General features: G+C 45.1%; 2 protein-coding genes across 3 annotated transcripts in view; one reads left to right on the forward strand and one right to left on the reverse strand.

The window, feature by feature from the left end:
- SYN2 (synapsin II) overlaps nucleotides 1-26,773 on the reverse strand; it is a 480,921-nt gene that overhangs the window by 110,253 nt on the left and 343,895 nt on the right. The gene's annotated exons all lie outside the window — the stretch shown is intronic.
- The window catches only part of TIMP4 (TIMP metallopeptidase inhibitor 4), an 88,337-nt gene that overhangs the window by 1,179 nt on the left and 60,385 nt on the right, over nucleotides 1-26,773 (forward strand). Inside the window, exon 1 of one of the 2 annotated variants that reach the window (XM_077452120.1) lies at nucleotides 16,343-16,521. The exons of the other annotated variant lie outside the window; for it this stretch is intronic. Coding sequence (XP_077308246.1) covers nucleotides 16,398-16,521 — 124 coding nt within the window. The 5' untranslated portion in view covers nucleotides 16,343-16,397. Of the gene's footprint in view, nucleotides 1-16,342; nucleotides 16,522-26,773 lie in introns of those variants that run through there. 2 annotated transcript variants of the gene reach the window in all.

A 26,773-nucleotide genomic window follows, 5' to 3' on the forward strand; every position in this document is an offset into this window, starting at 1 on the left:
GATTTAAGGTTAATAAAATTCAACTGATGCTGCTTATAGCGCCCATCATACTTCATGGGAAGAATGCTTTTCAGTGAACTTAGGTTTTTGTAATTGCAAACTATAACAAGGAAATAGGACATGTTCTACTGTCTTATTTGGCCACAAGTTCATAACATGTTTGGACACTAATGACTGATGATGAAAAATGTCTGAGCAGGGTAGGTATATTCTGCCCAATATTTGGACCACAGACTAGAAAAAAGTATCTAAAATGCTACAAGGCAGAATCAAGTACTGCATATAGCAGTGGTATGTAAAAAGTAAACCAAGTCAACCAGATATTCGTTTACGGTATTTCAATCAGTTAAGAGATACATTTTGATTGGTTGCTTTGGATTACTACACTTTGCACATCACTGCTTTTTGAACTGTCTATTTGAAAAAGCCTGTATGTGATGATCCAGCTAACTGCAGAAAAACATGACTAGGGTAGCTAAGAGCTAACCATCCACTTACCACTCTTACCGCAACCCTTTATATTTGAACCTTTTATATCCTCTTTTACTTGTAATCAACAAACCACTCTACAACTGAGGTGGGGTAAAATGGCTGAAACAGCCTTTTATTAACAACTTTAATTAAATAACCAACATAATATTTAACTACTCAAAACCAGATATAATTAAGTTTGAGACCCTTGACGGTACCGATATACCCATACCATTATTGTGTCAGAGGCACCAGCTAGCTGAGTTGCCACCCCAGCTACAACCTATTTATTTAGGGCCTAAAACCCAGCTGACCTCATCCACCCAGGGTTCTAACCGCTACCCGGTCACTCTGCAGAGATCCGTTCTCACTCGAGGATACCATACCTGAGATGGTTCCCCACCGTTTTACACATTGCACCGAATTATACCGCCATCAAGGACACCAAACAATGCCAACATAGAACATGAAACACCATACCCATGAAACATATAAATAGGGGTGGGCGGGAGGGACTTTCTTGTTCTTCTTTCTCAACTGACTGTTGAGGCTCCGCCCCTACTCCTCGTTACTATCCTTAAGCTCCCCCCAGCTCCCTTCCTCCACAACCAATGGGGTAATTTAACTTCCATCCACTTATGTTAACCCATTCATTCCTGTATACCTTTATCACCCTGTCATGTCTCACCTTTGCTGACTGCTTTCCTGCTTAGCTACAGTTCTTTCTTGTCTAGGGTAGCTAAGAGCCAACCATCCACTTACCACAACCCTTCATCCTTGAACCTTTATATCCTCTTTTACTTCTAATCAACAAGCCAATCGACAACTGAGGTGGGGTAAAATGGCAGAAACTGTCTTTTAGTAACAACAACTTTAATTAAATAACCAACATAATATTTAATTACTCAAAACTAGATATAATTTTTGAGATCCTTGACGGTACCAATATAGCCATACCATAATTGTGTCAGAGGCACCAGCTAGCTGAGTTGCCACCCCAGCCGCGACCTATTGACTCGAGCCTAAAACCCGGTTGACCTCATCCACCCAGGGTTCTTACCACTACCCGGTCACTCCGCAGTGAACCATTCCCACTCCAGGATACCATACCTGAGATGGTTCCCCACAGTTTTACCCATTGCATTGAATTATACTGCCATCAAGGACCCCAAAAAATGCCACAGCACCCCAGTTGTGACAACTTACACCTGGGCGCCCCGCCACACTTGAAAGGCCTTCTGTACCCCATCCTCTAGCCCCAAAAACCACAGATCAGTGCCCAGCGTGTTTAGATGAACCCTGTCACCCTGAAGAAATTGCCATGTGTCCACTTCCAACTCCCGCTGCCTGATGACAAGGCCCCCGTTCCTCACAAAAAACCTCCCAACCTCCTTATTGGACTTTTATCCAGCCCTTGTTGTTCTTGTCAACCAATCTTGCCTCCCTCTATGCTGTTCTGACCACGATATCGGACCAAAGTAAGATGGTACCCGGGAACTCAGGTCGAAGTCTGAGAAAACAAAAAAGTTAAATAAACGGATATCTCTAACCAGTTTTCTAGATTACTTGACACCTCAATCATTGCCCCAGCATGTATAATCATGTCTGGAGCTCTGTCCAGCCTGGAAAAAGAACCACCCGACTCCACAGCATGCCCGAACCCCCAATCCATCTGACACTTCCTAGCTCCCGGGGAAGGCCCAGCTGCCTGGCCTCAGGCCTAAATTCAGCCCTCCTGGCTCCCCAGTACACATAAGAATGCCCTAGCATCCATACGAGGCATCTCCGACCTGTAATTAAACAAAAGTGCCACCCACCAACCTGCCATCTTTTGCTAAATAACACAAACAAAGAAGACAAAGGGTGGAAAAGATAAAAGGGCCACATGAAAAAACCCACATAACCTATAACAAATGGGGCCTAATGTACAGCCTGAACCTGTTGGACTCCCCCCTGCCGATCTGCTTCACTGCTTTGTCGCTCAATCCCCATCTGGACACCTCCGTGGCCGTGCCTATGCGAAAGGCGTGACACCCATACTGCTTAGGATCCAAGCCTGTGTCCCCCAGACATCTCCAGAATACCACCACAAACTGGGATAACCAGGAATGGTCACTATAGACAAAAGAACGACCCATCCTGTTGTGGCCGTACTGCAGCAAAATGTTCCAATGCAACAACCGGGAAAAGCCCCTGACTGTTGCTCTGGAACAATTCCACTTACATCCCTCTACCACACTGATCTGTTTTGGAACGCCAAATCCCAATCCAAACTGATGCAGCTGTGATAACCACATCCTCCCATAGCACACCTCCAGCTGTCTTCTTGGATGGGCTAACCAATTCCCCCAGCCTAAGGGCTCTGAAAAATGCCAGCAGAAAAGCAGCCTGGAACATAATCTGCTCATATGCTGACACACAACGAAAGCAGTTGCTCCAATACCAATCGCAAGATTGCCACCGAAACTGGCCGCCGGGAGTCTCTGGTATGGCGCCTCCTGCGATAACCCTGTCTAACCAAAAAAGATTTTGTTGCATTTCCACCACCCCGTAACTTGAACCAGAAGGCTAGGCCCACCAACTTGCGATCCACAGCTGACGCCAAGGCCCCCCTGAATAAAATGATGCACCACAATGTGTAGCACTACACCCCTGGCTCCAGCCCCCCTACCTCCAAAAGCAACGAATTCCATTCCCGCCATGTACGTGAATATGCCTCCCATGTCGCCACACTCAAGGAATTCCGAATGAATCCAGTGGAGATTCCAATGCAATCATCCACAACGGCCGCGGACAAAGCGTCCCATGCTGCTTCACCTCTGGTGCCAACACGCAAAACTCATCCCACTGCAAACAAGACAATGCATCCGCAATCTTGTTACTTACCCCTGGAATATGGACCGCGTAAATAAAAGCATTCAGTTGCAGACAGAGCAATACTAAATGGCATAACAGGTACACCTCTGGTTGCGAGGAAGCCGAGATGTTATTAATAGCAGTCACCACCCCCATGTTGTCATAATGGAAGCACACCTCCTTATTCTGAAAGGCCTCACCCCACTTCCACTGCCAACACTATTGGAAACAATTTCAACAGCACCAGATTTTTTAACCAGCCCTCTGCACTCCATTCTACCAGCCACCGCCCTGCACTCCAACACCCTTGAAAGAAGGCCCATACCCTACTGATCCCGCCACATCCATAAACAGGGCGAAATCAGCGTTGCTGACAGGGCCAGTCATCCACAGGGAGCTTCCATTGTAGGCCCCCAAAAACATATCCCAGATCCTAAGGTTGGCCTGTAGATCCTTGGTCAAGCGAATATAGTGTCTCGGGTGCCAATGCCCGCCGTAGCCAGGGAAAGTTGGTGGCAAAAAATTCTACCCATAGGAATAATTCAGGCAAAACTCAATTTTCCCAGCAAGAACTGCAACTCCCTCAACTGCACTTTTCGCCTGCGAGCCATGCCTCCAACTTCTGTTCTTAGGGCTCCCAGTTTGTCCTCGGGTAAACGGCATTCCATGACCTCCAAATCGATAGTTATTCCCAGAAAAACCAGCTCAGTTGCCGGACCTTCTGTTTTCTCCGGGGCCAAAGGGATGCCAAAACTATCCCCTACATGTTGTAACAAAACAGCACATGTGTTGGAAGCCGGCGGACCGAAACACAGAAACTCCTCCAGATAGTGGATGATGGAATTCAGCCCCGACACGACCCGGCTTCAAACAGCACATAGGAAATGGAGCACCCCAAAGGTAAGCAACAATCGATAAAATACAAACCATGCCATCGACAGCCCAAGAGGTGCACGTTGTTCGGATGAACCGGAAGCAGGCAAAACGCGGCTTCCACACCCGTCTTGGCCAAGAATGAACCACGGCCATATCTCCGTACCCAAGCCACGGCTGCGTTAAATGACGTATAGATGACTGCACAGGCCTGCGGGTCAATACCATCACATTAACCAAGTCCCCCTTGAGTGGGTCAGATGATGTATTAACCACCTCCCGCCCGCCCTATAGCCGAATGACGGCCTTAGAGCAGGCGGGTTCCTTCGCCTGGCCGTCCCTGGACGGCCTCGTGTTTACTTCCGCAATGCGCGCCGCCGGGGGCGCGCATCGCGGAAGTTTTGTATTCGCCGTGTCTCCCGGAGACAGGCAAATACAGATCGCCGTGAACGGCCAATCAAAGCGGCCGTTCACAGCACGATCGCAGCTGCCAATGGGAGATGATCTCATATGTAAACATATGAGATCATCTCCCATTGCCGTGTCTCTCCCTCCTCACACAGAGACAGCGTGTGAGGAGGGAGAGCGATCCGTAAGTCAGCCCCAGTGCCATCTGTCAGCCCCAGTGCCATCTGTCAGCCCCAGTGCCAGTGCCATCTGTCAGCCCAGTGCCATCTGTCAGCCCCAGTGCCATCTGTCAGCCCCAGTGCCAGTGCCATCTGTCAGCCCAGTGCCATCTGTCAGCCCAGTGCCATCTGTCAGTCCAGTGCCATCTGCCAGTAGTGCCAGTGCCGCCAATGCCACCTGCCAGCGCCAGTGCCTGCCGTCAGCCCCAGTGCCGTCAGCGCCAGTGCCACCTGCCAGCGCCAGTGCCACCTGCCAGCGCCAGTGCCATCCGTCAGCCCCAGTGCCATCCGTCAGCCCCAGTGTCGTCAGCCCCAATGCCGCCAGTGCCGTCAGCCCCAGTGCCGCCAGTGCCGTCAGCCCCAGTGCCGCCAGTGCCGTCAGCCCCAGTGCCGCCAGTGCCACCTGCCAGCGCCAGTGCCACCTGCCAGCACCAGTGCCACCTGCCAGCACCAGTGCCATCCGTCAGCCCCAGTGCCATCAGCCCCAGTGCCGTCAGCCCCAGTGCCGTCAGCCCCAGTGCCGTCAGTGCCGCCAGTGCCAGTGCCACCTGCCAGCGCCAGTGCCACCTGCCAGTGCCACCTGCCAGCACCAGTGCCATCCGTCAGCCCCAGTGCCGCCAGTGCCACCTGCCAGTGCCACCTGCCACCACCAGTGCCGCCAGTGCCAGTGCCGCCAGTGCCACCTGCCAGTGCCACCTGCCACCTGCCAGTGCCACCTGCCAGCACCAGTGCCACCTGCCAGCGCCAGTGCCGTCAGCCCCAGTGCCGTCAGTGCCACGTGCCAGTGCCACGTGCCAGTGCCACCTGCCAGTGCCACCTGCCAGTGCCAGTGTCATCCGTCAGCCCCAGTGCCGTCAGCCCCAGTGCCGTCAGCCCCAGTGCCGCCAGTGCCACCTGCCAGTGCCACCTGCCAGCGCCAGTGCCACCTGCCAGCGCCACCTGCCAGTGCCATCTGCCAGCCCCATTTGCCAGAGCAATTAGCCAGAGCAAATAGCCAGCACCATCTGCCAGTGTCAGCCCCAGTGCCATCTGCCAGCGACATCTGCCAGCCCCATCTGCCAGCCCCATCTGCCAGCCCCATCTGTCAGCCCCATCTGTCAGCCCCATCTGTCAGCCCCATCTGCCAGCCCCATCTGCCTCCAGTGCCATCTGCCTCCAGTGCCATCTGTCAGTGCCACGTGTCGTCAGTGCCACGTGTTGTCAGTGCCACGTGGGGTCACTTTGTGGGCATTTCCATTGTCCTGGTGCTCCAGGGCCTTCAAAACTGTAATAGGTGGTTGAGAAATAAGATGTGTAATTTATGCTCCTAGAACGCCTGATGGTGCTATTTCAATATTGGGCCTCTGTATGTGGCCAGGCTGTGTAAAAGTCTCACACATTTGGTATCGTTATACTCAGGAGGAGTAGTAGAACGTATTTTGGGGTGTCATTTTTGCTATGTACATGCTATGTGTTGGAAATATCTTATAAATGGACAACTTTGCGTAAAAAAAATGCGTTTTCATTTTTTTTTCACATTTTCCCAAAACTTCTGGGAAAAAAATGAACCATTCAAATGACTCATTATGCCTCATAGATTATACGTTGGGGTGTTAGCTTTCCAAAATGGGGTCACTTTGTGGGCATTTCCATTGTTCTGGTGCTCCAGGGCCTTCAAAATTGTAATAGGTGGTTGAGAAATGAAATGTGTAATTTATGCTCCTAGAACGCCTGATGGTGCTATTTCAATATTGGGCCTCTGTATGTGGCCAGGCTGTGTAAAAGTCTCACACATTTGGTATCGTAATACTCAGAAGGAGTAGTATAACGTATTTTGGGGTGTCATTTGTGGTATACACATGCCATGTGAGAGAAATAACCTATTACATGGAAAATTTTGTGAGAAAAAAATAAATAGAAAAATCTTCATTTTGCAAAGAATTGTGGGAAAAAGATGACAACATCAAAAACCTCACCATGCATCTTAGTAAATACCTTGGAATGTCCACTTTCAAAAAAGGGGTCATTTGGGGGGTATCTGTACTTTCCTGACTTGTTCGGGTCGCAAGAAATGAGATAGGCCACCAGTACATCAGGTGTGATCAATTTTGTGCGATTCGCACCACAGCTTGTAGACTCTCTAACTTTCACAAAGACCAAATAATATCCACTAATTTGGGTTATTTTTACCAAAGATATGTAGCAGTATAAATTGTGGCCAAAATTTATGAAAAAAAAATTAAAATTTGCAAAATTTTATCACAGAAACAAAGAAATATGCGTTTTTTTTCAAAATTTTCGGTCTTTTTTCATTTATAGCGCAAAAAATAAAAACCCCAGAGGTGATCAAATACCACCAAAAGAAAGCTCTATTTGTGGGAAAAAAAGGACACAAAATTCATTTGGGTACAGTGTTGCATGACTGAGTAATTGTCATTCAAAGTGTGAGAGCACCAAAAGCTGAAAATTGGTCTGGTCAGGAAGGGTGTTTAAGTGCCCAGTAAGCAAGTGGTTAAACTGTACTTTTTTGGGAACCACCCCAAGGGGAGACACAACCAGTCCCGGAAATGGGGGAGCGGAAAAAGGTCAACTCATCTGAACCAGAAAAACTTCCTTTGCAAGTTTTTCCAACACCACCTTCAGGAACTGGGATGCTGACTGTAAATTACTGGACAAGGGGGAGGCCCACGCCAGTGTGCACAGGATATGAAAGCCTTCCTTTAAAACACTCCCCCAGAAGCCTTGCTGATTCCTGATCCAGGTACCTACCTAGGAAAGGAACCATCCTTTCCACTCTCCCCAGTGTCTTCCCTTTTTTCAGACGTCTCATCCCCTCTACCTTTTCCGGACTTTAAAAAGGGTGCACGAGGGAATGGGCGCCGATGCACCCAGAACATTTGTGTTTAAAGTGACGGGTCCTGCTGAAAAGGGAGGAGCTGCCGTTAAACTACCAACAAACTCCCTTTTTTCATGAGGCCAACGTACCTGAGGAGGCGGCGCCACTAGCCCCTCCAGGAAAAAACTGGCTTCCCCCTCTAGCCAGTGTCATCAGTTTCATTCAGAGCCCGATATTCTTGTGGTCCCATCAAATAGCGGGTCTAACAGCCTTCCGTTGCCGGAACTGCTCGTCGTAATGGAGCTACGCCACTCCGCCATATACCCTATTTGCCTCTCCTATAGCATCCAAATAACAAAACAGAGCGGAACAACTCTCTGGTTCTCTTTCGCCAATCGCACTTGCCAATATCGCAAAGGCTTGCAACCAATTGGCAAACGTGCAGGTGATAAGGCGATACCTATGCTTCACCTCATTCTCCTCTTGCTAAGGTCCAGTTTTACCCGGCCCAGGTTAAACTTCTCTAGGGGGAGTAAGGAAAAGATTTCCACCTATTCCCCCTTCCAAATTTTTTCCCGTACCTCCAGCTTGAGGTGAGCCCCCAGAGGCCCCTCAAAGCAAACATATACCTCACATTTCGCGGAATCCACTACCATCTTCTTGTCTGTCTCCTTGTCTCCATCCTTGGGCTTCTCCAATCCTTTAGAAGCACTGTCTGCCCATTGTTGAGACCCCATCCCTGACTTGCCTTATACCAGTACACCTTACACCACTTTCCGGCAGAAAAGGTCCGACGGTCTTCCAGACGGAGTTCCGGCAGGCTTCCAAACGAACAGATCTTGCCCACACATGAACGGACTAAAGTCTGTTCTTTTCTGAACGTGATGACGTACGACGAGACTAGAAAAGGAAGTTCAATAGCCAGTAGCCAATAGCTGCCCTTGTGTCATATTTGGTCAGTCGGACCAGCATAGAGACGAACGGTTTACCCAATATAAATTGAGTCCATCGGACAGATTTGAAACATGTTCTATTTCTAGGTCCACCGGAATTTTTTTTAGAAAAAAGTCAGATGAAGCCCACACACGATCGGACTATCAGACGGAATGATTCTGTCCGACCTTTTCATCCGGAAAGTCCGGTCGTGTATACGCGTATAGTGTATAGTGTATAGTCGTGGCATAACTTTCAAAGGGCGTATGGTACACCCAACATATTGCAGGCTGCAGGCACTACATTGAATAACATAAACCACCGAATTAGAGTTGCAGTTAATATACTGTTTGATGGTATATGTTTTCTTAGTAGAAAAGGAAAAAGCTGAGGTGCTTTTTTTTATGTCTATAACACTGCCTGCAGGTATTATGGCCACACATGTAGGAGCCTACAGTGGAGAGCCACGTCTGTGGTTTGTTTGGCTACTGAGAGCAAAACAAACTGGGTGGCAGCATGCTACCCAGACTGGGGGTCCTTCTACTAGAAAAATGACAACCCCCCTGGCACTGTACAGATCCTTGTCAGCATATAGAATGGGAAGATGTTCTTTAAGAATCGTAAACATTTTGTTGTATTCTAAAGAAAATGTATTGACAAAATTAACTTTATTTCCATTGAAAACACTGCACTGTTTATGTTTATTTGCCCTACTATTCTGAATCATCTCCACCGGATCTCTGTGAAACGCTATATTTTTACTTCTAGCTATTGTTCGTGTATTGTAGTCCCTTTCTTTGAGTCGCTTTTGAATCGCTGTACATTCTTGCAAAAAATCTTTGTAGAGCAGTCCCTACTGGCCCTGATGATCTCACCAGTGGGCAAAGACTTAAAGGTATGACTGAGGTGACAGCTATCAGCCAATAAAAGGTAATTCCCTGCACAAGGCTTCCTAAAAGTTCTGGAAGTCACTGTGTTGCTATCTAAATGCCCCATCAAGGTCAAATCCAAATAGTCTATTGGGTTGGGTGGTACACACAGGTGAACTCCAAATTTAGAGAGTTAGTATTAATAGATTTCATAAAATGACCAATGGCATCACTCGATCCATGCCATACTACAATCAGTTCATCAATGAAACGATCATACCAGTCGATATTGGTTTTAAATGGATTACCATGGGCAAATAAAAATAGATTAATCTCACCAGCCCATGTAGAGATTCGCCAAAGAGGGGAAAATTTTGCCCCCATAGATGCACCTTGATTCTGAATGTAGTATCGTTCATCAAACAAAGAAGTTGTGTGTCAGGACGAATTCTACTGCTCTACAAATGAACTCACGTACATTAGGACTGTAAATACTGTAGCATGAAAGATGGTGTTTGATGGCTGTCAGTGCTAGGGAGTGAGGAATGCAGGAATACAAAGATCTAACATCTATAGTGATCCAGATACATTGTGTAGACCAAAAAATGTCCTGCATGTGGACTAACAAATGTCCAGTATCCTTTCTAAAACCAGGTAAATGAACAACAAGTGGTTGGAGAAATTGATCAACCCATTCTCCTAATTTCTCCAATATCGATCCTATGTCGGCAACTGCTGGACGACCTTTAACTGGATTGTCTTGCTTGTGCATTTTGGGGAGATGGTGAAAAACTGGAATAATGGGATGTGAGACCATGAAATTATCTACAGATTTTTGATTTAGAACACCCATCCCCTTACCTTCATCTAATAAGTGTGACAATTTTTGTTGAATGGTTGCTGTAGGATCAGAACAGAGGGTGCGATATGTAGTGCGATCTTCCAACTGTCTAAGTGGATCCTGTTTATAACTAGCAGTATTCTAAGATCACGACAGTACCCCGCTTATCTGCCTGACAAATCACTAAGTCCGATCTCATTTTCAAGGCATTTAGGGCTATGGTTTCTTGCCTATGTCGGCGAGATTGACACGTCGCTGGCCCCGTCCCCTGGTATGGACTTAAAGGGGAAACCCTATGCCGTAAAACGGCGTGGGGGTCCCCCCATAGTCCATATCAGACCCTTATCCGAGCACGCAGCCCGGTCGGTCAGGAAAGGGGATGGGGACGAGCGAGCGCCCCCCTTCCTGAGCCGTACCAGGCCGCGTGCCCTCAACATGGGGGGTGCTTTGGGGAAAGGGGGGCCGTGCGGCCCTCCCACCCCAAAGCACCTTGTCCCCATGTTGATGGCCGTTGGTTGACTGGTCTGCGGGCAGGGACCTTATCGGAAACCGGGAGCCCCCTTTAATAAGGGAGCCCCCAGATACCGGTCCCCCACCCTATGTGAATGAGTATGGGGTACAATGTACCCCTACCTATTCATCTGTGAAAAAAATTTAAATAAAACACAACACACAAGGGTTAAGAATAATTTATTGCACAGCTCTGGGGGTCTTCTCGCCAGACTCCTCCGTTATCTTCTGCTAGCTCTTTTACTAGCGGAGGAGCCCGGCTTTCTTCTTCATCGCCACCCGGTGGTCTTCTTCCGACTTCGGGGGTCTTGTCCCCCTCTTCGGTTCTTCTTGCCAGGCACCCGCGCCTTCTTCCAGCTCTTTTGCAAGAGGTGGCCCGGTCTTCTATCGCCGCCTTCTCTTCTTCTTCTTCTTCCTTGAGATGTCGACTCGTCACTCTCTCTGGCCGCAAGAACAGGGGCGTGGTGTATGGCGATTTATATAGGGACATCGCCGGGTGATGTCCCCGCCCCTTATGATGTCACAGCCCCAGGGGATGCTGGGACAGTGACATTATAAGGGGCGGGGACATCACCCGGCGATGTCCCTATATAAGTCGCCATACACCGCGTCCCTGTCTTTGCGGCCAGAGAGAGCGACGAGTCAACATCTCAAGGAAGTGGAAGAAGAACAACAAGAAGAAGAGAAGGCGGCGGCGATAGAAGACCGGACCACCGCTTGTAAAAGAGCTGGAAGAAGGCCCGACAAGAAGAACCGAAGAGGGGGACAAGACCTCCGAAGTCGGAAGAAGACCCCCGGGTGGCGATGAAGAAGAAAGCCGGGCTCCTCCGCTAGTAAAAGAGCTAGCAGAAGATAGCGGAGGCCTGACAAGAAGATCCAAAGAGGGCGAGAAGACCCCCGAAGATGGAAGAAGACCCCGGGGCTGTGCAATAAATGATTTTTAACCCTTGTGTGTTGTGTTTTATTTACATTTTTTTCACAGGTGAATGGGTAGGGGTACAGTGTACCCCATACTCATTCACATAGGGTGGGGGACCGGTATCAAGGGGCTCCCTTATTAAATCAACATGGGGACAAGGTGCTTTGGGGTGGGGGGGCCGCACGGCCCCCCTTTCCCCAAAGCACCCCCCATGTTAAGGGCAGGTGGCCTGGTACGGCTCAGGAGGGGGGAGCTCGCTCGTCCCCACCCCCTTTCCTGACCGGCCCGGGTAGCATGCTCGGATAAGGGTCTGATATAGACCTTGGGGGGGACTCCCATGCCGTTTTTTCAGCGTAGGGCTTTAAGTCCATACCAGGTGAGGGGGCCAGCGACGTGTCAATCTCACCGCCAAAGGTCGGTCGTGTGTGGGCAGGTCCGCTCATTCGGATAGTCCAGCGGACTTTCCGGCGGTTTTTCCGCAAGACTAAGTCCGCCAGATAGTCTGATCGTGTGTACGCGGCATTACTGTCAGAAATTGTGTTCATACACATGCCATTATTCACAAACAATATGTTTATGGCTTACAATATCTGGCCCATCTAGGCTTTAAAGGAGTAACCAACAACAGGCAAGCACACGCAGCAGAAGAGCTTGTTATACATATTTTAAATTGCCTGCAAATGTTGGATCATTGCCTGTCCTATAGGATTTTCTTTCCATTTACTGCTCATGTGCCAAAATTAAAATGTTAATTGAGTAAGACCCCTTTTACACTGGGGCATGTTTCAGGTCATTTTGGGCTAAAAATAACACCTGTAAAGTGCCAGCCCAAGTGCTTTAACACTGAGGCGATGCGCTGGCAGGATGTTAAAAAAAGTCCTGCAAGCAGCATTTTTGGAGCGGTGAAGGAGTAGTGCATACACTGCTCCTCCACCGGACCGCTGCCGAAGCGCCTACAAAGCACTTTGGCAGCAGAGCTACATGGGTGCATTTAACCCCTTCATCGGCCGCTATCAGGGTTAAAATCCCCCCGCTAGCAACCAAATAGTACCGTTAAAATGACAGAAAAGCACTACTAAAACTAGCGGTGTGAACGCCCGCTCCAGTGTGAAGGCAGCCTTAAAGTGGTTGTAAAGGCTGAAGGTTTTTTACCTTAATGTATTCTCTGCTTTAGGGTATAAAACCTTTGTCCAAACCCCTCCCCCCATACTTACCTGAGCCCGATCTTGATCCAGCGCTGTGCATGAGAGCAGCAGCTGAGCCAGTGAGGAGGGAGCAGGGGACCGAGTCGAGCCGGACACACAGAGCTGGCTGGGGAGCGAGCCCGTGCGAGTGCCCCCATAGCAAGTGGCTTGCTACGATAGGCAATCTTGGGAAGGAGGAGCCAAGACAACTGGCGAGGGACCCCAAAAGAAGAAGATCGGGGCTGCTCTGTGTAAATTCATTGCATAGAGCAGGTAATTATACCATGTTTGCTAATAGAATTTTTTTTATATAACATATATATATATATATACACACACACACACAGTATCTCACAAAAGTGAGTATACCCCTCCCATTTTTGTAAATATTTTATTCTATGTTTTCATGTGACAACACTGAAGAAATGACACTTTGCTACAATGTAAAGTAGTGAGTGTACAGCTTGTATAACAGTGTAAAAATTCTCTCCCCTAAAAATAACTCAACACACAGCCATTAATGTCTATACCACTGGCAACAAAAGTGAGTACACCTCTAAGCCCTTGTACACGCGGTCGGACATTTCGACAACCAAATCCGTCGGATTTTGTCCGAAACTGTTGTATACATACAGTCGGACAAAGTTGTCAGAAAATCCAATCGTACTTAACTTGATGACGTTATTTCGTTACGACGGGACTACGTTCAGGCTAGTAGCCAATAGCTTTGGTCTAGGAATTTGATCTGAGCATGCGTGGCACTTTGTCCGATCGGAATTTTCTACACATGATCGGACAAAGTCAGATCGGAGCATGTTGTCAGAAAATTTTATAGACAAGTTGGAAAACTTGGTCCGTCGGATACTCAAATGGAAACAGTCCGATGGAGCCCATACACTGTCAGATTATCCGACAACACGGTCCTATCGGACATTGTCCATCGGAATATCCGACCGTGTGTACAAGGGCTAAGTGAAAATGTCCAAATTGAGCCCAATAAGCCATTTTCCTTTCCTGGTGTTCTGTGACTTGTTAGTGTTACAAGGTCTCAGGTGTGAATGTGAAGCAGGTGTGTTAAATTAGGTGTTATCACTCTCACTCTCTCATACCAGTCACTGGAAGTTCAACATGGCACCTCATGTGGCCTGCCAGGTTGCGTGCTCAGATAAGGGCCTAGTATGGATCTTGGGGGGGACCCCCACGCCATTGATTTATTTTGAATTTGTCACAGGTTTCCCCTTAATAGCCATACCAGACCCAAAAGGTCTGGTAATGGACGGGGGGGGGGGGGGGGGGGGGTGCTGTTTTTTTTTTAATGATTTTTATGTATATTGCTGGGATCTGGCAATACATTACAGTCACAAGCAGTTTTAAATTAAATTTTTTCCTTTACAAATTTCATTCTGCTGATCTCATTCATAAAACTATGTACGGCTGCCATGTAAGCAGCCTTACATAGTGTGGGGTGTGGACTCAGTCCCCTGAGTCATGATTGGCCAAAGGCACCCTGCCTTTGGCTAATCATGGATCTCACAGCAGAGCGCGCTGTGATTGGCCAAAGCATGCAGGTCAGGTGCATGCTTTGGCCAATCAGCAGCCGTTATTGCACTGTGATCTCGCAGTGCTTTGATGGCCTCGCCGTTCATTATGGGGCTTTTTGCAGGCGCTCGAGATTCCCGCAAACGACCCCTAATGTTCGGTATTTGACGAATGGGCCAGGCGAAAACCCAATGTTCGATTTGAACTTACGTTCGACTCGAACATCGGGCTTATCCCTATACATGAGTAAACAAATTGTACTGGCCCTAAACCACCACTTGATACATATAGGTGGGACAGAACACATTTTAAATAATTAGCACCACATTGCACACCAACACACATACATACCAACATACATACATGCTGTACATCCCTATCCCACACCACCTTGTTCTGTATACCATTCATGCAATCACTATTTTACAGTGCCTTATCCAGTTTGCCATGCTGTATGCTCCCTATTGCCAATACCATATGCCATGCTTCCAAATGTCTATTCCATGCCCATTATCACATAGTTTCCCTTTTCTGCAATGCCTCATTCGATATACCATGCTGTAACTTAAAGTGGTTGGTGGTTGCAAAGCTTTGATTTTTTTTTATAAAAATAACAAACATGCCTATACTTACCTGCTCTGTGCAATCGTTTTGCTCAGAGCAGCCCCAATCCTCTTCTTCTGGGGTCCTGCTCTTCATCAGGTGACCCCACGGAAAGTTGCTCCTGAGTCCCGCTGCTGCATCCATTGATATAGACAGCAGAACTCGGCCCTGGCCCCCACTCCCGTGTCACAGCTTTTGATTGACAGCAGTGGGAGCCAATGGCTTCTGCTGCTATCAATCTGTCCAATGAGGAGTGCAGCAATGGCTGGACCGGATCGGGCTCAGGTAAGAAAAAGGATTTTTCACCTTAATACTTACAATGCATTAAGGTAAAAAACCTTGAGACTTTACAAACACTTTAACCCCCTAACTCAATAAAGCTGACCTAAACTGAGGGGACCCTGATGAGTAATAGAAGATGATCCGCAACTCCATACATGCTTTTAAATCTTTCCAAATTTTTATATTGAAGATATCTGTGGTATTTATCTGTGTCTTATGGAGTATCAATACATTTGGAAAGATTTAAGAGCATGTATGGAGTTGCGGATCATCTTCTATTAGTTATGTTGGCAGTGACTGCTTATCGTGCACCCAACAGCTCAGGAGGACTTTAAGTTGATCTGGGGTAGTAGCACCTTTTTTCTTTCTCTTTGATTCTGATGAGTGCTGGCATCATTCCGTTTGACAGAAGTTGTTCACTTGATCAAATTAACTTTTGTTGAAGTAACCTGCGGGAATATTTTTAACCAAATTAGATGCAGCCTCTGTTCAGGTATTCTGACAGCCAATGTGGGCAGCTGTCAAAATACCAAAGCCATGCAGGCTGTGTATCCTTTCTATCCATCTGTGCTGTTTAGCATGGATAGAGAAATCTGTTAGGCTGCATGCTGAATGAAAGAAATCCAACAGCCTATGGCAAACTAAAGAACCCACCTTCTGCCTGCACTGATTGGTACTTACCTCCATAAGTTATATATTTTTTTTCTATTGGAGGCCCATTAACATTTTTGCTATGGTGCCCTGTAATTTATAGTTATGCCCCATTACACTGGAGTCATGTACAATAAATTCTGTAGACAGAAAATACTTCAAATAATACAAGAATGCACACTTTAGTAGGAAGTATTAGAACACATGAGCAGCACTTAATGACATTTGACTGACAGGCTGAAAGCAATAAAACTGCCATGGTTGATTTTCTCCCTGGGATTGGCGTCGTGTTGTGCTCGGGAGGAGGGGCCTCTGGTGTCTGTCCATAAATAAGAGGGGTTCATACCATGGAAATAAGAAATCAGTTTTCAGACGCCTGTGAAGGAACTCATTTACTTGGCTAGAGGTGCAAGTTGTATCCCAGCATGAATCCGTTCTCGCACACATTGCTGGTTGGCACTGTGTTCCTTTTAACCCTTAAGGAGCTGACAGGGGCATGCAGCTGCATGCCATATCACCCACAGGTTCAGTTCTGTAGAGCAAGCATAGGTGAGTCCTGTGACTATACTTCATGATGTAATTATTTGTATGCAGACATAGCTTATGGCAAAGTAATATTTTAAGAATGCTGAGCGCTGTGAAAGTTTTTTGTGTCAGACTCCGGTAGAAAATAAAAGAAGCCTAGGAAGAATTGCACTTTTTTCTAAAACTACATTGTGACCATTTCAGGGATTGGATGGCATTTGTTTTGAAGCAATGGGGATCTTTCTTGCAGTTTGGATGTTCTCTTCTTACACTGCAGATGTAAGAAAATATAGCCATGTCTTGGAAAGAAAATAGGACGATGTACAATGCATTTAGAATTAAAGATGTTTCACAAGTTTCTAAGTAATGTTTGAACATGACTTTGCCTTGTGGGGATGGCAGAAATGGGTCTAGAGATACACAAGTTCCACGAATTGGTGGTTGGGTTGTTCTAAAAGATTTGTATGACAAAATGTACTAGATGAGTGTATGTAAAAGTACAGAGAGTCAATTTACACCTGTGGAAATGAGCCCATACTGTATACTGGGCTACGAGAAGATGAACAAATACAATTTCTCTAAAGAATGATATTCAATCCACCCCCCATCATTACCACCCACTAACACTATGACCACCAGCACCTCACACCATCCAAAAAGAGAAAAACAATTATGTACATTAAACAGAATAATTGAACAAGTGCAAAAAAATACATGTTATTGAATACCATCCCTTTAAGATCTCTTGTACACAATGTACCGTTTATGTAAACCATTCTAAACAGTGATTTGGAATCCCAGGGCTCCTACAGAGGTTGCTAAGGGTTCCTTGAGCTGTTGCTGATTGACCTCCTATGTGATGCTGCCTGCATAGTTCCTGGGCCAGTTCCACTTGGCAGAGTCAGCTGCATGAAGCAGTAATCTTTTGGTTGTCTTTAATGGGTGCATTGTGACCACCATTGTAAGGGGGCATGCTTCCCACTGACCACCAAGGTAATAGGCATTTTTCCCACTGACCTCCAATAAATTGGTTTTAAGCATGGGTTTCCCAAAACCTGAAAAAAATGTAAGGGGTCATCAGGGGTTAAAAGGTTGAGAAAGTTTGAGAAAGGCTGCTTAATGTTGTACTTTTATGTTTCATTTCATCTGTGTTCCCATATGATTTAAGGTTAATAAAATTCAACTGATGCTGCTTATAGCGCCCATCATACTTCATGGGAAGAATGCTTTTCAGTGAACTTAGGTTTTTGTAATTGCAAATGATAACAAGGAAATAGGACATGTTCTACTGTCTTATTTGGCCACAAGTTCATAACATGTTTGGACACTAATGACTGATGACTGATGACGAAAAATGTCTGAGCAGGGTAGGTATATTCTACCCAATATTTGGACCAGAGACTAGAAAAAAGTAGCTAAAATGGTTTACTAGTGAATATAAAAAGCTACAAGGCAGAATCAAGTACTGCATGTAGCAGTGGTATGTAAAAAGTAAACCAAGTCAATCAGATATTCGTTTACGGTATTTCAATCAGTTAAGAGATGAATTTTGATTGGTTGTTTTGGATTACTACACTTTGCACATCACTGATTTTTGAACTGTCTATTTGAAAAAGCCTGTATGTGATGATGTGTTATCTAGCTAACTGCAGAAAAAACATACAGTCAGCAATTGTGTCCATGCACATGCCACTATTCACAAACAATATGTTTATGGCTTATAATATCTGGCCCATCTAGGCTTTAAAGAGTAATCAACAACAGGCAAGCATACACAGCAGAAGAGCTTGTTTTACATATTTTAAATTGCCTGAAAATGTTGTCATTGCCTGTCCTATAGGATTTTTATTCCATTTACTGTTTATGTGCCAAAATGAAATGTTAATTGAGTAAGACCCCTTTCACACTGGGGCATGTTTCAGGCGATTTTGGGCTAAAAATAGCGACTAAAAAACACCTCCCCTGCAGTCTGTGTGAAATCCAGAGTGCTTCCACACTGAGGCAATGCGCTGGCAGGATGTTAAAAAAAAGTCCTGCAAGCAGCATCATTGGAGTGGTGAAGAAGTGGTGTATACACCGCTCTTGCCCATTGAAATGAACGGGCACCACTGCCGAAGCACCTGCAAGCGTTTTGGCAGCGGCACAACACGGGGGTGTATTTAACCACTTCATCGGCGCTAGCAACCAAATAGCGCAGCTAAAATGACGATAAAGCCCCGCTAAAACTAGCTGCTTTTTTACCGTCAACACCCGCCCACTCCAGAGTGAAAGCAGTCTTAAAGGGGTAGTAAAGGCTGAAGGTTTTTTACCTTAATGCATTCTGTGCTTTGGGAAAAACCTTTGTCTAAACTTCCCCCCCCCCCATACTTACCTGAGCCTGATCTCGATTCAGCACTGTGCATGAGAGCAGCAGCTGAGCCAGTGAGGAGAGAGCAGGGGACCGGGTCGGGCTGGACACACAGAGCTGGCTGGGGAGCAAGCCCGCGTGAGTGCCTCCATAGCCAGCGGCTTGCTACGATAGGCACTCTTACGTTGGCATAAGACTGGGATGCTATTAAAGTGTATGCGCGTGTAAAGGCAGGCGCCCCAATATATTCATTAATATAGTGTATATATGGCTTTACATTCACTTTAAGGTATGAAGGTATGGTTGGTTCCATGGCATTGCAGCTACTAAGGTCATTAGGAGGTCCCATACCTCTCTCAGAGTTCCATGTACAGATTACCTAGGCTTTGTCAGAGACTTAAGAGCAAATCAGAAATAATTTCTAACTGCACAGATCTGAAATCTGAATGTTTGTTATAAGTTATAAAATAGATTATTTTCAGATCAGAAATAGTAAACAGTCTGATTAAAGTAACTTTAGGAATTTGTATTCAGGAGGGATTTAGCCATTCACAATTATTCTTATTAATGTTCTCACTGAGATCTGCACCACATATTTGAAAATGACTGTTAAATATATTCAGGGCCGCCTTCAGTCCCCTGCTGCTGGACACACAGCTGAAACTGTAAAGTCCATTTAATTCATCATGTCATGCTGTGGCTGCTTAGCTCTCATCCCGTGTGCACAGTAGATGTACAACATGGCTCTCCACAGAAGCTCAGAATTTGCATCTCTATAGTGTAGATTGCACTTTGTGCATACTGATTACAGGTTTTAAAGAACCCGCTAGAATGTCTTTGTGAGGCATAATCTTAACATTACGTACACCAACTTTATAATTGTTTTTCCTTTCTGAAACAAAGCAAATTAGACTATGCTATTAAATATTAAGGATATGCATGGATAGTCAATTACTTTTTTCTCAAAGCAAAACTATAGTACACCATATATGCTTATTTAATAAATTATAAATCTTGTTTTTTAAAAATGGGATATTTTTCCTGCCAAAACAATCCTTGTGAAGGTTTTTTTTTTTTAGGAATTTCCCCCTGTTGCAGGCACTCCACTGTCCATTCTCTTTGAAATGCCAGATTGAGATGACTTTCTTAAAACCCTAAGCCCTTGTACACACGGTCGGACATTCCGACAACAAAATCCATTGGATTTTGTCCGAAACTTGTGTTGCATACACACGGTTGGACAAAGTTGTCGGAAAATCCGATCGTACATTACGTGATGACGTTATTTCGTTACGACGAGACTACGTTCATGCTAGTAGCCAATAGCTTTGGTCTAGGAATTTGATCTGAGCATGCATGGCACTTTGTCCGATCGGAATTCTCTACACACAATCCGATCGGATCATGTTGTCGGAAAGTTTTATAGCCCAGCTCAAAAACTTTGTCCGTCAGATATTCAGACGGAAACAGTCCAATGGAGCCCACACACGGTTGGATTATCCGACTACACGGTCCGATCGGACATTTTCCGTCGGAATGTCCGACCATGTGTACAAGGGCTAAGAACTTTTTTTTTGGACCGATATAAACAAGCTTATATGTACTTTGTGTGTATGTGTAGTATTACTATGCAGGCATCATCGTTGGGTAATAATAGCTTTCTGACAATAAACTGATGGTAATAAATATGTAACCATCCCTGATATCCTATACCACCACTGAGCCAATAAAATGTGAATAAAGCTGCCACTTAAAAAAAAAAAAAAAATATATATATATATATATATATATATATATATATAATAACTGAAGTTAAACCTATAACCATACACCTGAAGAAATAGGAAAAACTAGTGGCGCTAGTGAAATAAAACCACAATGACTTTAAATCAATGATTCTTATATTATAAATATGACATATATCACCCACTGACTTGTGACAGAAAAAATATTTATATATATATATATATATATATATATATAGTCCATAAAAAATAAAGATTCAATCTTTTTAAGTCTTTAAATCTTCCACCACACCAATGTGTTTCCATGAGGAAGTCAGAGTGACGAAACATGTCAGGGCGTGGCTACACAGCAATCAATCCTACTGACGTGAGACGCCGCTCAACTGAGAACAAAACACTGATACCGAGAGCAGGAACTTTGGAGTGGGTGAGAGACACATTATGAGCGCACACTGCAGGTCCACCGCAAGCCACAGTGCAATGCTGAGCCATCTTTATTCCTTTGCTGTGGTTAACCATTTGAGGTAATTTTTTAAAGTTTGAAATGTGAGTACAAATACTAAAGTGTGGGTGTGATTTTAAATAAACTGGTTGAAACTATATTAGGCTATGTGGAGCACTTTTTGATTTTATTTTTCACATATGGAGAAATCTTGATTTAATCACGTGGATATAGTGGATTGTCGTTTTTTAACCCAGGTGTGGGTAAATTACGCTTTAGCCAAACGTGAGAGTGGGAGGAAATAGAAGTTGGGGAGTGTGCTTTTCAGAGGGAGAGGTGTCACAAGCACGTTGGTGTGGTGGAAGATTTAAAGACTTAAAGTGGAAGTAAACCCTCCTATTGTTTTCAGCCAAGGAAGCTACCATTTTGGCCTCCGTTTAATCTTTAACTGTCATGAAGCCTCACATGTTATCAGTTATGACACCAGCCATTGGATAGTTTGACAGTTTGGTTGAAAGTACAACCAATGTGACAGTTAGCATTTCCGGCATGCCGGGAATGTAACTGTTTTTTCAAACTGTTAGATCGATGGGTTAACTTCTGCTTTAAGAAGATTGAATCTTTATTTTTTATGGACTATATATAAATAATTTGTCACAAGTCACTGGGTGATATATGTCATATTTATAATATAAGAATCATTGATTTAAAGTCATTGTGATTTTATTTCACTAGCGCCACTAGTTTTTCCTATTTCTTCAGGTGTATGGTTATAGGATAAGTTATTATATTAAATAATAGATTTCTACCTTCAAGGAAGATGGCACCAGAATTACATGAGTGGTGTTCTTGTAAAGGCTATGTGGAATACAATGCAAAAAATAAATGAATTTCTGCAGTTTGGTTTCATCTTTAAAAACAATAGACGATCCCCCCCTTCAGTCCATCATGAAGGCTGCTGCCAGACTCATCCACTTTATAAACCGCTCAGTGTCTGCTACCCCTCTCTGCCAATCCCTTCATTGTCTGCCACTCGCCCAACAAATTAAATTCAAAATACTAACACAATAAGTTACAAAGCTATCCACAACTCCGCCCCCAGCTCACTAGCCTAGTCTCGAAATACCAACCTAATCGCCCTCTTTGTTCCTTCCAAGACCTCCTGCTTTAAAATATGTTCCCTTTGACCTACAGTGGGTATAGAAAATAATCAACCCCCCCCCCCCCCCATTATGTTTCTTTGCAGCCTAAAACAAAGACAGATACCATTTTGGTTTTATCCAGCTGTGTTTACTAGAACTTATAACATCCAAGTGAAATATATAACACCAACATAAAAAATTAAAAAACAGAATCAAAGAAGTTGGAAAAAGGATCACCCTCCCTATGTCAGTATTTTTGGTGAACCACCTTTTGCTTTAATTACAGCCTTTAGTCTGCTGGGATATGTCTCCACTAACTTTGCACATGTAGACTTTGCAATATTTCTTCTTTGCAGAACTGCCCAAGTTAAGTTAAATTGGATGGTGACCGTTTGTGGACTCGGTCCACAGATTTTCAATGGTGTTTAACTCTGGGCTCTGACTAGACCATGCAAGGACATTCACCTTTTTCTCCTTCATCCACTGTGTGGTCATTTTTCTGTGTTCTTTAGGTCATTGTCATGTTGGAATGGATTGCATGGACTTTGAACTATGGCCAGCAGGCTTAGAAAAGCCAATAAAGGGTTTGCTTTTGAATATGCCAGCCCCTTAGTATAAAGGGAGTGGGGGACAAAGCAACCATAGTATTAGTAAGTTGAAGCTGTTGTAGGAAAGGATAGAAAAAGCTGACAAACTGCATATGAAGAAATGACAGTCAGTTAGGAAATTGGACTTTAATTCTGATTGCTAGATTTTTTTGTAATAACCCCCTTTCTTGCCCTTTTTTTTATTTGGAATTTTAATTAAGTTTTAATTATAGCTTGTGAGTGAACCAAGGGCAGCAGTCACATTTAGCTGTGGCCCAATTCACTTGCTTGTTGCAAGTGGGGTTTTGTTTCAGAATTTTATTTTAGTGATTTATGTTAGGGGGTTGTTTTTCTTTGATATTAATGTAGTGCCCCCAAAGGAGCCGCTGAAAATTGCCCAGGTTCTTTTTCCCAGTGCAAGCCCCACAGTCAGGTATGCATTCACAATCTCTCCTTCGCTCAAGGAAAAGTCAAGATGTGTGCTTTTTTATGTTTTTATTTTTGGGGTAGCATGGATAGGGTTGTGGGAATTTAATACTGGGATACTCCAAAAAGAACTATGTAGAAGATGAAGACAGCAAACTTCCTTCTGTAGAACTGAAGCAAACGTCCTTGCAAAAGCAACACTGTGGACTTGGCTTTTTAGTAGAAGCAGTTAAAAGTAGGGATGCGCCGATACCAATTTTTCAACACCATTACGAGTACCCATACTTTTTTGCAGGTACTCGCTAATTCCAATTACTAATTCCTATCACCTAGGAAGAGGGGTGGTTTGGGAGTTGGTGGGGGGTTGTTGTTAGGGAGTTGGGTGACGGCAGAGTGGGAGTAGAGGGTAAGGACAAGGTAGTTGAGGGTGTGGTGAAATGGGGATTGTGGGGTGATAGAGTAGGAATGGAAAAGGCTGTGATCCCTGAGGTGGAAGATGTGGATAGGAGGGTTATTGGGAGACATGGGGGCAGAGGTGACAGCTGGTAAAGGGAAGAAAGAGGCACGGTACAGGAGACCGTCAGACTGCAGGCATGGTACAAGAGACAGCCATATACTGCATGGTACAGGAGACAGCCGGAGACTGCAGGCATACAGGAGCCAGCCAGAGACTGCAGGCATACAGGAGCCAGCCAGAGACTGCAGGCATACAGGAGCCAGCCAGAGACTGCAGGCATACAGGAGCCAGCCAGAGACTGCCGGCATACAGGAGCCAGCCAGAGACTGCAGGCTTACAGGAGACATTCAGAGACTATAGGCATGGTATAGGTACCCTAGAGGAGCACTCCACTAACAGGATGAGAAAGAACCTGCACCTCCTCCTCTCTGCCATTGACACTTCTCCTGTCCTCCCCCTCTTGTCCCAGCCTTGAGTGCGGGGATTGGAGAGAAGCTCAGAGACCACAATGTCCATGGTGGGGGGCCACAACTGAAATCTAGGGAGCACTCCCATAGATCCAGCCACATCTTCTGTCTCTCACGGTAGAGGAGCTGGCTGGACAGCACACAGAGAAGGGAGAGAGCCCTGCTGCTCAGTACAACAGGATACTGCCCATACAGTGTCTACATACAGAGCCCCTCCTGTTCTCTGCCTCAGCATCCAGCTAGGGAGAGCCCGGGATCCAGCGCTCTGTGTGACCAGCAGTCAGAGCTGGAGGAGGGAGGTGTGCAGCGAGGAGACAAGGCTGGTTAGCTGTTAGGATGGGTGGGCCTGCACCTAGCAATGCCACTGGGAGGAGGAGGCAGGGATGGTACTGTCTGGAAGGGAGGAAGAGGAGGTCCGCTCCCTAGCAACATCACTTCTGGTATCGGAACATTTTCACGAGTACTGATACTCACAAAAATGGTTAGTATCGGCACTGATACAGACACCAGTATCAGTATCAGTGCAAACCTAGTTAAAAACACAAAAGCTTCTTTCTTTGAGCAATCAGAGTCCCTTCACAAAGAACTAGATAGACACCAGCCAATGTCCCCTTTACACAAACACATAGCTGACTCTCTAGCACCAGAGGGGTGGCAGCAGCCCAAAAGTCTTTAAGACCTCATTCACTGCCTGTATTTACAAATGTCCATGGAAAGTTGGTTGCCTCCTTTCAACATCCATGCAACACCTTTTCCCTGTGATACCAGACTAGATCTTCAGACAACAGCCCCTCAGTCAGCTCTCTGTAACTCAGTATCCAGGCCCCTCACAAACAGCATAATTGCCAATTGTCCCAAATTTCCCAGGATCAGGATCAATTTCAGAGACATCTGTGTGGGTTGCTGCACAGATGTCTGTTGAAATCGCTCCCGAAGTGACCAAAAGTAGTGCTGGAATTACTTTTGGGAATTGGGGTGGCGCAGCAAAGTTTGCATCGCACCGTTTTGGACGAGGCCATTGCCGGTAATAACCGGTGATTTGACATGTCAAATTGCATGTCAAAACAGCCCAATGTGAGTGTGGGCTAAACGCTACACAGCTGTAAGTGAGCCAGTCCTAAATAGCTAATTGGATGTCACTAGCAAGATATCTGAAAGGCAGAGCTCTGATAAGCAGAGACCTACAATTAAGCACTATCTTCACGTTAAGAGCAAATTCTCATATATTGTAATGCTCAGCAGGCAGATTAGACACATTCCCACTTGGTACTGGCAAAAAATCCATATCATATTTGAGATCTATCAAATTTGGATTTTGTGTTGTGTAATAATATATTGGCTATCAGATTGTACCAGTTAGTCATATGAAAATATTACTATGGTTATACAAACTGATATTGTGGAAGAATTCACAAAAAATGTCAAAGTTGCTTCCTAATCTCATACCCCAAGGTTATTTTGATTGTGTGAGGGTTGGCTCAGTGGTACCCTCCAGAAGATCCAGTAAAAGCTTGCCGCAATTGGCAACTGATTTCAAAACGATGCACACGTGTTAGAAGTTATGCTAAAGGCCAGTGAACGGACTTACGCTGAAGGAATTGGCTGGAACCAAAGACGGGGAAAAACTTTTTTAAAGTGGCTGTAAACATCAGACGTGAGATATGAAAAAATCTCATAATTCCTCACTGTGTATTTGTCTCTCTCTAAAAGCAGAGTGTCACTTCTCCCTGGAGCCTGGCTCTTCTGTTATCAGTATGACTCTGGCAGCTTTTCCAACACCAAGAGTTAAAATGGTGATGGGGGACTGCAGCTCTCAGCCTGTGACCCATAGCAGAGCGTGTTCTCCATACTGTGTGAAGGTGGTGTGTCCCTTTCCTCCAATCAAGGCTCAGAGCTGAGGGCTATGTGCAGACTTCAGATCCCTGCCCCCGGCTCCTAGAACCAAGGAAAAATCAGTTTCTGTCTATGTTTTCAGAATGATCTTATATTGATTGTGGGGTGACCCCCATGCCGTTATTTTAAACAATTTTTTATTACCAGCAATGGTATTGTATTGCCAGCAATTTAAATGTCTTTCTTTAAAAAAAAATCAGTTTTGCTGCAGTTCTATTTGTGGTACAGATGCGCCACTTTATAGGCAGTCTAAGGGGACCCCCTAAGCACTATATTTAAAGGATTTTTTCATTATTGTTTTACTTTAAGCATCATTAAAATTACTGCTCCTGTAAAAAAAATCTTTTTTTTAAACTAATTTTGCATTCATACATGTCCCCAAGTCCCCGGGCCGCCATACCCATTTCATGGCCAATAACTTGCATATAAACATTCAAAATGAGCACTTTTTATTTTCAAGTTCGGGTCCAATAGACTTTAATACGGTTCAGAGTTTGGGTCTGAACTTATGTTCAAGAGTTCCTGCGCGAACCAAACCAGGGGGTGTTCGGCCCAACTCTACTGGGTACATGTGAGGGTTTACAACCACTTAATTTTTATTCCCATTTATTGTACGGTTGCTATTGTCCATTTTTGTAATTTACTTTTCTGTAAATATTTAGCTTGCACTGATATCTAAAAATTGTTAATGATCTGTAAATGCTCTAAACTAGAACTTGTAGAATCCCTGTCTCTTTGAAGAGTACTACTATATTTATTCTCTATCATAT

The sequence above is a fragment of the Lithobates pipiens genome, unplaced genomic scaffold, assembly GCF_037356315.1.
Source record: "Lithobates pipiens isolate NorthernLeopardFrog02 unplaced genomic scaffold, aLitPip1_a1.2 Scaffold_23, whole genome shotgun sequence".
In the NCBI taxonomy this organism is placed as follows: domain Eukaryota; kingdom Metazoa; phylum Chordata; class Amphibia; order Anura; family Ranidae; genus Lithobates; species Lithobates pipiens.